Source organism: Uloborus diversus, unplaced genomic scaffold, assembly GCF_026930045.1.
Source record: "Uloborus diversus isolate 005 unplaced genomic scaffold, Udiv.v.3.1 scaffold_12, whole genome shotgun sequence".
Taxonomy (NCBI): Eukaryota; Metazoa; Arthropoda; class Arachnida; order Araneae; family Uloboridae; genus Uloborus; species Uloborus diversus.
In genome coordinates, this window is record NW_026557876.1 from 2,786,362 (window position 1) to 2,800,494 (window position 14,133).

Below are 14,133 nucleotides of genomic sequence, written 5' to 3' on the forward strand. Positions count from 1 at the left end.
TGGGTAGGCAGCCTAGGCAGCAGATTTTAGGGGCGGCAAATTTCGAAGTTGAAACATTTTTTAAAAATTTATTTTTAAGTATGGATATTTGTTTCAGCGCTGTAACATTCACCGACTCAATGCTAAAATAATAATAATTTGAAGTGTGTACCGGTGCTTGGATATGCAAAACCCAGTTTGTAATTTAACTAGAAACTCACTTTAATTTTAAGCACTTAACTATTATTTTTATTTGATTACTAGTGGTACCGGCACGGCTTTGCCCGTAATAGAAAAATTAAAAGGTCTTTTGGTTCGCCTGTATATTTACAAATAATATATGGTGAATTTTCTCGCCAGTTGGCTTGTACCCATGTTACGGTTCCACGTTATAATAATTTTGTATCTCGCCAATTGGCTTGTGCCCATGTTACGGTTCCACGTTATGATCATTTCGTATCTCGCCCATTGGCTTGTGCCCAAGTTACGGTTCCACGTTATGATAATTTCATAATTTACTCGTCTATCTTATAATAATTTTGTTCTTAAAATTGGAATAGAAAAAGAACCATATCGAATATTCGAACCATCGCTTCGAGGTGCACACCCCCATGCTACAAACTAACTTTGTGCCAAATTTCATTAAAATCGGCCGAACGGCCTAGGCGCTATGCACGTCACAGAGATCCAGATAAAAAGAGAGACTTTCAGCTTTATTATTAGTAAAGAATATATTATTTTTATAATATTATTAATATTATTCAATGGGGGGGGGGCACTTGTAAATATCGCCTATGGCGTCAGAACTACTAGAGCCAGCCTGCCATTTGCTGTTTTACTCATTTTTCTTCTGTTAGTCACTTTTACAGTTATATGATTCAGAAATGCCAAATATGCATTAACCGGTGCACAGTCATACGACATTTTTTCCTGACCAACGTTTTAATATTGAGGCACTTTTAATATGAATTAAAATTGTTACATTACTAATAATTTTATAAACATAAAACAAAAAAGGAATATTTTGTTACATTAATGATGTATTAATACAGCATAAAAATAAGTACATAACTTTTTGGTTATTTTTAATAATAAATGAACAAGATTACTACGATTCACATAATTTCATATTGAAAATACCAAAGTTGAGAAAATAATTATTGAACATATCAAAATAGCATGATATTTTCAAAATAAATATCGGATATATATCGTGATACAGTGGAATACCTTTATAACGCCGACCTATATAACGCAATTCTCTATAAACCGCACAACTTTTCAGAAGTAAACAATAGGTTTTGAAGTCAAAAAACGCCCTCTGGTTTGTCTTGCAAACATAAAAATGGTTAGGAAAATTAAATTTTAAAATAGTTTTTCATTTTTCCATCTTAATTCAAAGCTTTTAAATTTAAAATTAGTAATCATAATAAACAAAAAATACCAGATATCTCTTTAAAATGAAGCTGTTACGCAAACCATGAAGCAAGGATAATGCACTTTCTTTTGATTGTGAACCACATTTATTTGTGAATAACTAATTGTAATATGGGTGCTTTAATACTCATTGCAGATAAAACTCATTCTGAAGTGCTAATATATAGATATATTCTGAATATTAGTTTCAAAATTTGTGAAATGATCTATGTAACGCAAAAGCTCTTGTCCCAAGGTGTGTGTTATAACGGTCTTCTACTGTATTACATTAATGATGTATTAATACAACATAAAAATAAGAGTACATAACTTTTTGGTTATATTTTATAATAAATGAAAAATATTACTACGATTCACGTAATTTTATATTGAAAATACCAAAGTTGAATAAATAAATATTGAACATATCAAAATAGCATGGTATTTTCAAAATAAATATCGGATATATATCGTGATATATATCATGATATACATGGGCAAACCCTGGTCAGTAACCCCCCCCCCTTTCTTCCCCCCAGGAGTCCGTGGTGGGGTGCATCGTGGTGGAGAGCAGATCGGAGATGAAGCACGAGGGCATCTCTCTCGCGATGGACGGCAACGTGGCCATGCAGCTCAGCGCCAAGAACGTCGGCATCCTGGAGGCATTCTACTCCTCTGCCAAGGTGAAGAATCACTCCTCTATCCAGGTTGGGGTTGCCTCCGAACGCCACCAAAAGGATCGACACCGGAGCACAATTGGCAATATTTGTGGAAATTTATGGATTTAATTTATGGCAAAAAAACATGCATACAAGTTGAAATTTTAATGATGTATTTAATGTCTACGTAACTAGATTAAAATCAGCTGTATAAATAAGTTATATGTACGGTCGAGTCTCGATAACTCAAAGCATATACAGCAGGGTTCATACTCCTCCTGAAAATCCTGAAAAACTCCTGAAATTTAATTTTTTCTTCTAAGGCCCTTAAAACTCCTGAATTTTTGTTTTAACCTCCTGATTTTCCCCCTCTCCTCCTGAAAATATTTTTTGACTAGTATAAGTGCTTCATCAATCTCAAAATAAAACTTTAACAATCGCTAATTTTAATTTCATGTCGTCTCCGTTTCGGCGGCCATATTGAATCGCTGGCGGTCAATCAAAATTCTCATATTATACAGAGCACCCAGTGCTTTTCGCAAAGAAATTGGGTTTGTTCCAACCGACTGACCAGTTACTCTGACCAAGCATACCCATTACATTGACTGATCGTAACTGCCACTAGCAACGAACCAAGAGCATGTGCTAGGTTTTGTGTTAACAGCTATTAAGCGTATTTTCTTTATTGCTAATTAGTAGTGCTATTGCTATTTTGTAGTATATTTAGTATTGATAATATGCCGGGCGTGAATGCGTGTTTAATGAAGGAAGTTTAATAGTGGTGTTAAAAAGAAGTGTCTGGAAATTGAAATTTGTGAACTGAATAAGTCTTTAGATGAATACTCAGAAAAAACAGAAAAGGACAGTGACCTTTCCTGTATCTGTAAAAGTAATGCTTTTAGGCGCAAAGCCAATGAAAAATTTGATGAACTGAAAAAGGTTGAAATAGACCTTGATAAATTAAGTGCCAAAATAAAAACTCGGTAAGAAGAGTTAATACTGAATCTATTGGGACTTTGCTATTTTTGATTCTTATTATTTATTTATTTATTTATTTATTTGATTGAATAGTGTGAAAAAAAATTGCTAATAAATCAAAAAAATAATACATTTTTATTTATTTATTTTTTTTTTTTAAGTTTTGACAGCAAAGTAGATTAAGTGTTACTGAAACTAATTTTCTTGTAAAAACCGCTCGTGTTATTACTCCTGAAAATTTTGCTTTTGACTCCTGAAAACTCCCAAAATTTTGCCTGGAAGAGTATGAACCTTGATACAGTGAAACCTGTGTAAGTTGACCACTTGCGGTGCACTATTTTAGTGGTCAACCTACAGAGGTTGATTTACATGATAAGGGCTAATTCCGAGCCTGAAAAAAGTGGTCAACTTAGACAGGTGGTCAACTTCACAGGTTTTACTCTTCTGTTTTCTACCCCCCTGATAACACACACATGAACTAAATAAATAAATGTAATAATATATGAACAAAATAAAATAAAATACGATAAAAATTTTAAATTAAAAATAATTTTTAAAAAAATCCCTTTCCCCTCTAAAAAAAAAATGGTGGTTCAACTTGTGCCATAATTTTCCCCTGTGGGCAGTCCTGTTGCCATGGGTGGGAAAAACCAGCCCGGTGTTTTTATCCACCTTGTCAAAATGGATTTTTACCTAAAAGGTAAAAATAGAATATCAACTGACACCTCTGTACCTCAGAAGCAGAAGGACGTAAGTCACATTACGATAATTTTACAGGAGAGAGAAAGAACTTTTATCTGACCCATGCAAAGGATGGGATGTGCAACCTGGTAAAAACTGATTTAATTTTTTTTTTTTTTTTGAATATGTTTACATGGCTCGATAAGGAATAGGCTTCTACATGCAATGGGGGGGGGGGGGGGGGCAGGGCATACTTTAAGGAAATTTGACTATGTGGGCAACTCCAATTTTCTCGGAAAAGGGGGGGGGGATGTAAATGTGCAGTTTATGTTAGTTGAATAATCGTCAAAAAAGAGTGAAAATTGGAATTAGGTAAATTATTGCTCATGGTCATTTTGTTCGCTAGGAAAAGAGTGTAAAGAACATAAACGCTGTGACTCGGCGTTTAAAATAGTTCAAACAGTCACTGAGTTTTTGTTTCTTTTTTAATTTCATTCATTATAATACAACCATTCATTTTCATTTTAATACAATCAAATTCAAATAACATTGTCTTTTTCAAAAAAAAGATTTCATATAAAACCTCTCTTTGTAAAGTTCAGCTTTTGGTTTTCCTTCTCTTCGGTTTTTAATTTGCAGAAATTTTATGACAGATGGCCATAACACATAACCGATAGAAAAATTTAGGAAAATGTTGGTGAGCAATTTTATTTATGGGCCAATTTTATTTGATTGTGTGGGCAATTGCCCAAAAAAACCCCACTAAAATATGCCCTGGGGAATGGCATTTATAAATGGAAAATCGCAATTTTTTGGACTTGCGTCACTCTGCCTCTGAGGTACGGAACTCACAGACACAGTTTCTCATATTTTTTTCCCCTCAGCAAGTTGATAAAAAGAATTTTATACAATGACGAGAGACGCAGTTTCTTGCTAAATTTTTGATTAGATGATACGAAAACGAATGCAATATTTCCCGAGCAATTTTATGGGGACTGAATGGAGAGAAATGATCATAAATCGGGTTTTCATTTTAAAAAGAAATATAACGTGGAATTTGTCACAGAAAAATGAGTAAAATTAATTTGCCGTTTTTTGGGTAAAAAAGTTGAATATGGTGAATAGAGAAACGTAATACAGTGAAACCTGTGTATAATGACACTGTCTATAACAATAAACCTGTCTATAACGATATTTTCTTTGGTACCAGAAAAATGTAAGCAGAAATAATCAAACTGTCTGCAACGATAACCTGTCTATAACGATATTTTCTTTGGTCCCAGAAAAATGTAAGCAGAAGTAATCAAACTGTCTGCAACGATAACCTGTCTATAACGATATTTTCTTTGGTCCCAGAAAAATGTAAGCAGAAATAATCAAACTGTCTACAACGATAAACTGTCTATAACGATATTTTCTTTGGTCCCAGAAAAATGTAAGCAGAAATAATCAAACTGTCTGCAACGATAACCTGTCTATAACGATATTTTCTTTGGTCCCAGAAAAATGTAAGCAGAAGTAATCAAACTGTCTGCAACGATAACCTGTCTATAACGATATTTTCTTTGGTCCCAGAAAAATGTAAGCAGAAATAATCAAACTGTCTACAACGATAAACTGTCTATAACGATATTTTCTTTGGTCCCAGAAAAATGTAAGCAGAAATAATCAAACTGTCTGCAACGATAACCTGTCTATAACGATATTTTCTTTGGTCCCAGAAAAATGTAAGCAGAAATAATCAAACTGTCTACAACAATGACCTGTCTATAACAATATTTTCTTTGATCCCAGAAAAATGTAAGCAGAAATAATCAGACTATCTATAATAATAAACCTGTCTATAACGATACTTTCCTTGGTCCCCGCAAAATATCAGCATGAATAATCAAACTGTCTATAATGACAACCTGTCTATAGCAGAAAAAATTTAGGTCCGAACAGTATCGTTGTCGACAGGTTTTACTATATATTCTGTATACGGAAAGAAATAACACTAAAAAACAGCATTGAAAAAACTCGGAAATGAGAAAAGACTTTAATTGAAGGAAACCATCAAATGCGGGAGATGGTAAATATATTCCGTATATCGAAATGAAGTATAGTTTTGGAAAATATCATATTTTCGAACCTTGATTACATACATGAAATACACCGCCTAGCTCAGTCACTTCCAGCCGAGGACTACAGTTTCATGCTTATTGGCACTCATCAGCCCGGCATAGGACTAACTGAGCTGGAGATGGAAAGCATCTCAAGGAAGCTAAGAGTGCCAAACAAATGGGTAGCTAATATAGAATTAGCACAGACCAACGAGTGACCAAAACAATGGTTCGGTTCAACTCGAGGATCGAAGGCAAGGCATGGTATATTCAGTAAATTACCGGGGCCCAGTAGCCCGGGCTAAAGCAGAAATACATGAAATACACCTCTAAGCTCAGTTATTTCCAGCATGATGACTGAGCTGGCGGTGTATTTCATGTATTTCTATTTTAGCCCTGGCTACTGGCGGTAATTTACTGAATACTTGATTACATATTTTGAAGATTTTAACTGTTATATATCAGTTACTCCAGAGTCATTTTTCCGATTCTACTTTCCATCAGAGACAACAATAGGGACTGAAAAGGGGGGGGGGGGGGCAAAGAAAAAGCAACTAAAAGCCATAGGACTTTTAGTGGCAGTGAAAAGGGAAAAAATTTTGGGCTAGTTTTGACTTAACTCATGTTTTTCTTAAGACTTTGATGAATTATACACACAATAAATTTCCCCGAAGAAACACTTAGACATGAATTAGAGTCACATTATTTACCCCAAAGTATTTTGAGATGTCATGAACATTTGGTAATGATTTTTTTGAAGAAGTATTGCTTGTTTAAGTAAAACAATTGATTTACTAATATCTAAACAATGATAAACTGAAAGTGACTGCTCGTGCTAATGTTTCGTAAATAGATATACAAAGTAAAAAAATAATAATTATGCTCTAAAAATGTTGATATTTCTGTTTTTTATAATTTCTGGTCTTTGTTCCTATATTTGAAAATACAACAAATGAACCATAAAAGGGGTGGGGCAGTGACCCCCTAAATCACGGCCATTGCTTTCCGTCACTGATGTCATTTTCCTCGGTTACAGCCAGTGCTCTTGACCGGTTGCCAGCTGGAGATAGCCAAGGCGGGTCGGTTGCCCTCGGGCAGGACCGAGTTCCCGTTCGAGATCCCACTCAAGCCCAGGGCCAACCGGTCGCTCTACGAGACATACCACGGGGTCTTCATCAGCATACAGGTGAGGGAATGCACCACACACTCCATTTTCAAGGTCGGCGAGATTTTGGAAAAACCGTGGTTTTTACCATAGCTATGCTTTTTGTGAAGGGGCCTAAGGACCCTTAACACTAGAAAGACGGCTCGCATAGTTTGTTGTTTAATAACTCGGATAATGTCTAACAGAACGTAATGTAACTTCCTGACTTTTCATTATATGACACTATTTGAATGCTTGTTTAATCATTTTATCATACGCCTCATAGTACTGTAAATATTGATCCTTATACCTAGAAAGACGGGAGGGGCCACAGTGGCCCCTAAGCTTTTTTACGATTAAAAATTTTTTTTTCCCTTTCTCCTAATTGTTCTGGCATAAAAAAAGGCCGTTCTCTCTAGTTTAACCTGTAACTTTCGCTTTATACAGCCAGTTGGATATCCAAATGCTATAAACAGTACTGACTGCTTACCAGCCTAATGGTAGCCATTGCTCTTGACAAGAAAAACTGATCCAAGCTTTTGGCCAGTATAGAGAGAAACACTACAAATAATTGCATACTAAGTTTTTATTTAGTCATGAAAGAAGGTGCATTGGGCATGTGGACACACTCAGGAAGAATTTTTAAAAGAATTCACCCCAAAAATGGGTAGGGGCCCCTTCAGTCTTTCTAGGTATACAGAAAATGTTAGTCGTTCTAGTGTTAACCTTCAAAATGTTCGATTTTCTGGAAAAAATATATGTTATGCATGGTTTAATTCTGAACAATTTGATACCTTATTTATTATCATACGCCAAATCTTTTCAAGTTATCATAAAAATGTGTAAACTTTCCCCATAGAGATTTATGTTAACAGCAGCTGTTTAAGCCTCTTTTTCTCAGGTGTCATTTTCTTCGGTTTTCTCGTTTTGCGCGCATGATATCCCAGAAAGTTTATCTATTTCCGTGAAACTTTTCATGCATGTTTGTCTGGTATATTTTTATGATCTGAACCTAAATTTCAGCAAAAAATAAAAGTTAATATTTAAAAAAAAAATATTTTTGCCCAAAATTTTTGAAATTTTCGATATTAACTTATAAAATTTCAAAAAAATAAATGAATAATTAAAAAAAATAAATTTAGCTTATAAATATAAACCAGATAAACATATATTAAAAGTTTTACGGAAATATATCAGAAACTTTCTGAAATATATATCATGCGCGCAAAACGAGAAAACCGAAGAAACCGTCACCTGAGAAAAAGAGGCTTAAACAGCTGCTGTTAACATAAATCTCTATGGGGAAAGTTTACGCATTTTTGCGATAACTTGAAAAGTTTTGGCGTATGGTAATAAATAATGTATCAAATTGTTCAGAATTAAACTATGCATAACAGATATTTTTTCTAGAAAATCGAAATTTTCGAAGGTTAAGGGTCCTTAGACCCCTTGAAATTGCATTGAGTGAGAAAATATCAAAACGAAATAAAATCTCTAAGCTATATTTTATATTGAAAATGAGTTGAATGTGAAAATTAGGGTGGCTCAAAAAGACTTTTTTTCAGCTAGAGTCCAGAACACCCCCTATTTTTTTTTAGACTTACTAATAGTATTGTGATATAAAAGTTTTAGCTTCTGACTCAAATTTTAAGATGGTGCTGAACAACCCCTTAATTTAACAATAGCCGTAGCATAGAAAACGTCCCAAATTTGGAAACATTTCATTTCCGCAGCAGTTTTTTTTAAATATTTGTTTTTTTTTTTTTTGCAATGGTAAAAATTTTCCACCTTTTTTCAGAGGTACAAAGTTACTCCTAAAAATAAAAAATAATGTTTGGGTGCAAGTTTTACTATAAATTATACAGTTCCTTCTTTATGAACCGTTAATTTTGGTACAAAACTCCAAGTTGTTCAATGGAGTGGTTCAAAAAAAAAATTTTTCGAGCTAAAGTCCAGGATACCCCTTATTATTTTTTAAAGACTTACTATTTGTGCATATTATGCTCTATGCTGTAAAAGTTTTAGCTTCTTACTCAAATTTTAAGAGGGTGCTCAGTGACCCCTCCATTTAGCATTAGCCGTAGCATAGAAAATGTTACACATTTAGAAACATTTCATTTTCCCAGCTGTTTTTTGGTAAATAATTATTTTATTGCAATGTACAGTTGACTCTTTACTTAACGACTTTCTCTATTTAACGACGGCTTTTCATGGTCCCAGATGGTCCAGTGTAGTGTTAAAAGCATTCTATTTAAGGACGTTTTCTACTTAAGGACGATATTTTGTGGTCCCTTGAAAGTCGTTAAACAGAGAGCCAACTGTATATGCATATTACTAGCGTATATTATAATATGAGTATTGTTTTTTCAGTTCAATGTATTTTTTAGGCCCCCTCCCCATATGGATGAAGTTTGGGGGAGGGAGTTGAGCACCCTCTTTCAGTTGAAATAGGAAGCTAAAATGCTTCAGTACATTGTTATCCATAAGTCTAAAAATATGGAGGGGTGTCCTGTGTTATCTAGGAGAAACTTTTTTCTTTTTGCATGTGTTTTTGAACCACCCTAAGCTCCAGTCTTGTTCTGCTTTTATTAACCGACTTCAAAAAGGAGGCGGTTATCAGTTCATACCGTATGTATGTTTTTTTTTTTGTTGTTTGTCCACTCACAGCGTCTCACCTAGTGAACCGATTTTGATGATTCTTCTTTTAATGGATAGGGGATGGCTCAACTTAGGTCCCATTACTTTGTTTGACCATATTTGTCCTTTAGAAAAAAAGTTATGTTTTTATTTTAATTGCCACTGTGTAATTGCTTTTTTTCTTCTTCTGTAATAACCGTCACGTAGGACATAATTGCGTTCGTTTTCCGTCTGGATTGACTCCCCCCCTCTCTTTTCAGTACTACCTGAAATGTGAAATGAAGAGGTCGCTGCTGAACAAGGATTTGCTGAAAGTCATGGAGTTCATCGTAGAATACAAGGTGAGGGTCACTCTCTAGAAATGTCATTAGCATTCAACATTTTAATAAAATATGTGTCTTTTTACTTCCTTTTACAAAAAAGAAAGTATTGCAATCGCGAAAAAGTTTTCACTCAAAAATCAATCTTCATTTCCATTTTGCTGACCCTCGAATGAATGTTGAGCTAGAAGAATGAAGCCGAAAATAAAACTCTCGATATCGTTTTCTTATTATCATGAAGCACGACCCTGAAAAACAGGGGAGCACTGAAACTTTTTTTTCTAGACGTCACTGGTTCTCTGGCTTGTTTCCAAACTAGATTCCCCACTTCTCCAGGAAGTCGACACAGGGGCGAAATACCAAGAAATTTGGAGGGAACTAAGCAAAGGAGAAGTGCCTTTTGTTACATTCTAAACAGGTACGAGTTCGCAGAATTTGTATCTACTTCAATGATACAAGGGAAACTAATGTTTTGGAAACTGGAGAGGGGTATATTTTCGCACACTAGGGAAAAAATGAGAATCATTGCAATAAAGCTGTAAGCCTTACGTCGCTCCCTCATTTCGTGCCCCCCCCCCCTATTGTTCATTTTACTGTACCAATTCTCCTTTTAAAAAAAAATTACGTTATATATTGCAAAGGAGAAATACAGTCGAACTTGTCTATCTCAAATTTTACGGGATGGAAAAAAATTTCGAGATAAAGAGGTAGATACAGAGGTTTCGAGTAACTTCTTTAACCTTCTCCTAACTTTTTTGTTAGGTATTTATTCTACTATTTTATACTAAGCACTTTATTTCAAGTTTAAGGAATCATTTTGACAGTAATGAAATTTTAAGCATGTCTTTTGCAAGCAAAATATGTAGTCATTTATTGTTTTTCAGTGCCTGGTTTTTTTTAGATTCAAATATCCTCTCTTGAGGTTGGCAATGGCTGAAAACCCATCTTTCCCTATTGTACATACTTAACTTGGCGGCAATTTCATTTTTCTTCAGTAATGGATTGCCGTCCAAAAATTCTAGAAATTTCACTTTTTCATTATTTGAAAAAATCTTTAGCTTTCTTTTCACGCCTATCATCTTGGTTTTCTACGCAATCACAACTTCAAACAAGAGATCACTCGTGGATCAGTTCTGTTTTGCTTGCAAACATAAAAATTGATAGATAAATTAAATTTTGAAAGTTTTCTTATCTTTCCATATCATTTCAAAGCTTTTAAATTGAAAATGAGTACTCATAGTAAACAGAAAATACCAGATAGCTTTTGAAAATGCAGCTGTTATGCAAACCATGAAGCTAGCAGAAGTGCAGGATTTTGATTGTGAAACATATTTATTTGTGAATAACTAATTGTAATATTGGTGCTTTAATACTCACTGCAGATAAAACTCATTCTGGAGTGCTAATCTATAGACATATTTTGAATATTAGTTTAAAAATTTGTGAAATGACCTATATAATGCAAAAACCTGTATAATGCAAAAACTCTTTTACTCTACCAATTCTCCTTTTTAAAAAAAATTATGTTATATATTGTGAAGGAGAAATATAAAAACATATTCTTTCTTGTTTCATTTTTTTACTTCAGTATTATGCTTGTTTTCAACAAAAGGCCTTTTTTTCTCCAATCATGTATTTACACTTAGTCATTTTGGGTGGGGGGGGGGGGTCCAGACCCCTCCCCACCCGAAATGACTACACCCCCCCCCCCTGGCTACGCCACTGCATGTGATTATGTCATTTTGCTTAATATTTTGTTTTGATTTCTGTTTCAGAAGCAGAACGTGGACTCCAAGGCAGTTCCCGTCAATTTCGGAATCACTCCGGAATCCTTGCAGAATGTCCGCTACGTGAGTTCTCTCGATTGTCTTTTTATTTGTTTCTTACGTTTTCTTTTTTCAAAGATTCTTTGTCAGTTCATTTTGAACCAGGGTTGTAGTTTTGGCTAGACAAAACCAATTTTGGCCATGCCACTGGTAAAAACCAGCCAAAACTGGATTTAACCACCACAGAGCTGGCCAAAACTGTATTGCACACTAATATGTGTACACACACAGTTTGTGTGCAATTTGTATTGTAATTGAAATACTTTTTTGATGAAATGGGTGCTAAGCACTTTGGGTACCGGGATTATTGGGCGACGAGCACTTTGGGCACCGGGAACACTGCGTGCTGAGCACTTTGGGCAGCGGGAACTTTAGGCGCCGAGCACTTTGGGCACCGGGAACATTGGGCACCAAACACTTTGGGTACCAGGAACATTGGGCACCGAGCACTTTGGGCTACGGGAACATTGGGCGCCAACCACTTTGGGCACCGAGCATATTGGGCTACGGGAACATTTGGCGCCAAACACTTTGGGCACCGGGAACATTATTGGGGAGAATTTCTAATCTAATAATATCTCCCCAATTTTTCCTTTGATACTAGCAGAGTGAGTTCTGAAATAAGACTAATAAACTATTTCTAACTTTCATGACGTTTATTTAAACAATAATGTAAATAGTTAAAACACGCTGTAAATGATAAAAATAAATTCTAAGAACATAATCTCTCTATATGCTACTTTTGCACGAGATAACTAATACAGCAATGCAAACTGCATGACCATCGACTAAATACTTCGACGAAGAAACCCATCGGGAAATAAGCTAACACCAGCTCATCATTTTCAAGAAAGGGCTATCGGCACGAACAAGCAAGTTCGAATGCCGACGAAGCAAACCGCCTACGACGATAAGAGATAATCAAAGAGAGAAAGAACATAAGTCGCGAGCGGTTTAAATATCCCCCGGTTCATCAGCATATCAGAGTCACGTGAACGAACACTCGTTGAGCACACCTGCCATCAGATTCCTTCTAGAAGCTTCCGTGTGACGTCATCCACTACGGAGTTCCCGCCAAAGGTGGGCGAAAGTGAAACCGAACATTCGGTCGATTCGACCGACGTGAATGAGTGCAGATAAGCGTCTTTTACCCCAGTCATGTAGAATGATTGGTAATACATCGTAACGAAAAACATATTCTTTTACTGTTGTTGTTGTGAGGTGATGAGATAGGATTATTTACTGTTGTTATTAACAGGCATTTATGCCTAACATCGCCGCCCAATCGAAGGGGCCCAATCTTCCCGTTTCGCCCACCCCACTATTGAGTAATGGATGCTTCCCTTCCAGAGAAAGAACATGCCCAACTTCGTGATCAAGGGGAGGATAGATTCCACGGTGTGCAGCATCATGCAGCCATTCACGGGAGAGGTGAGATAATTCCTCTTTCTTATCGTTCAGTGTGTTACAAAGGCGCCCATATAGGGGGGACTTCCTTGCTTTTAGTACTTTTTTCTTTGCAAAAATGTAAAAACATTTTTTCTCCAGCCATCTCTACATAGTATAAAATGAAGTCTCTAAAAAGCATCTGTGTGTTTGAACTCGCAAAACTCGAGAACTACCCGGCCGATTTTGCTGAAAGTTTCACAGTTTGTTCCTTTAAGTCCCGAAAAGGTTTGCAGACCAGTTCGAAAACAATTCGATGAATAGTTCTTTTTTTATTCCAATTTAGGCCCAATTTTCACATAAATTCCCGAATATGGGGGGGGGGAAATTACTCGCACATAGTAATATTACATATCGTTGGAAAGGGAAGAATTTTCCGCATTCTACGCAATTTGTTCCAATGCTCTAACTTAATTGCGGCGGGAGTTTTTTACGTTTTTAGCTCGAATTTTTTTAGGCTTAGTTGAAATTTAGGCACTACTTTCTTCATTAAATCCATCAATAAAAAGTGAAGGAATTTTCCCACAGTTTTCTTTTTGACAGCATTGGAAAGGGCTGCTTTTTTTACTCCAGATCTGTCTCGACCTTCGGTCGAAAAACTGAGTTTCTATCTCCAAAGGAAAAAAGTTACAAGCCTTTTTAAAGTCAAGTTCAAAAAATCTCATATTCGTTCAAATTGTTAACCATTTTCTTTCTCATTTTCAATTCTGAAACTTATTTTATTTTGTGTTTCCATGGTTACGTTTTTTGAATCCATCTTTCTCAATTGAATTTCTTAAAAGTATTTTAATATCTGTCGTCATTGTTTTTAAGGGAAATTTTGCATGATGCTTTTTTGTTATTTTAGTTCAGCCCGATTACTGAATATACCGTCACTTGACACAATTTTTATTTTCAAGGTAGACCGGGCGAAGACGGGCAATGCAGCTAGTTAATGAATAAGTT

General features: G+C 35.4%; 1 protein-coding gene across 1 annotated transcript in view; it reads left to right on the forward strand.

The window, feature by feature from the left end:
- LOC129232374 (vacuolar protein sorting-associated protein 26C-like) overlaps positions 1–14,133 on the forward strand; it is a 36,071-nt gene that overhangs the window by 3,795 nt on the left and 18,143 nt on the right. The window contains 5 exon segments of the mRNA XM_054866525.1: positions 1,935–2,078; positions 6,852–7,001; positions 9,857–9,937; positions 11,692–11,766; positions 13,093–13,173. Of these exon segments, the coding sequence (XP_054722500.1) occupies positions 1,935–2,078; positions 6,852–7,001; positions 9,857–9,937; positions 11,692–11,766; positions 13,093–13,173 (531 nt within the window).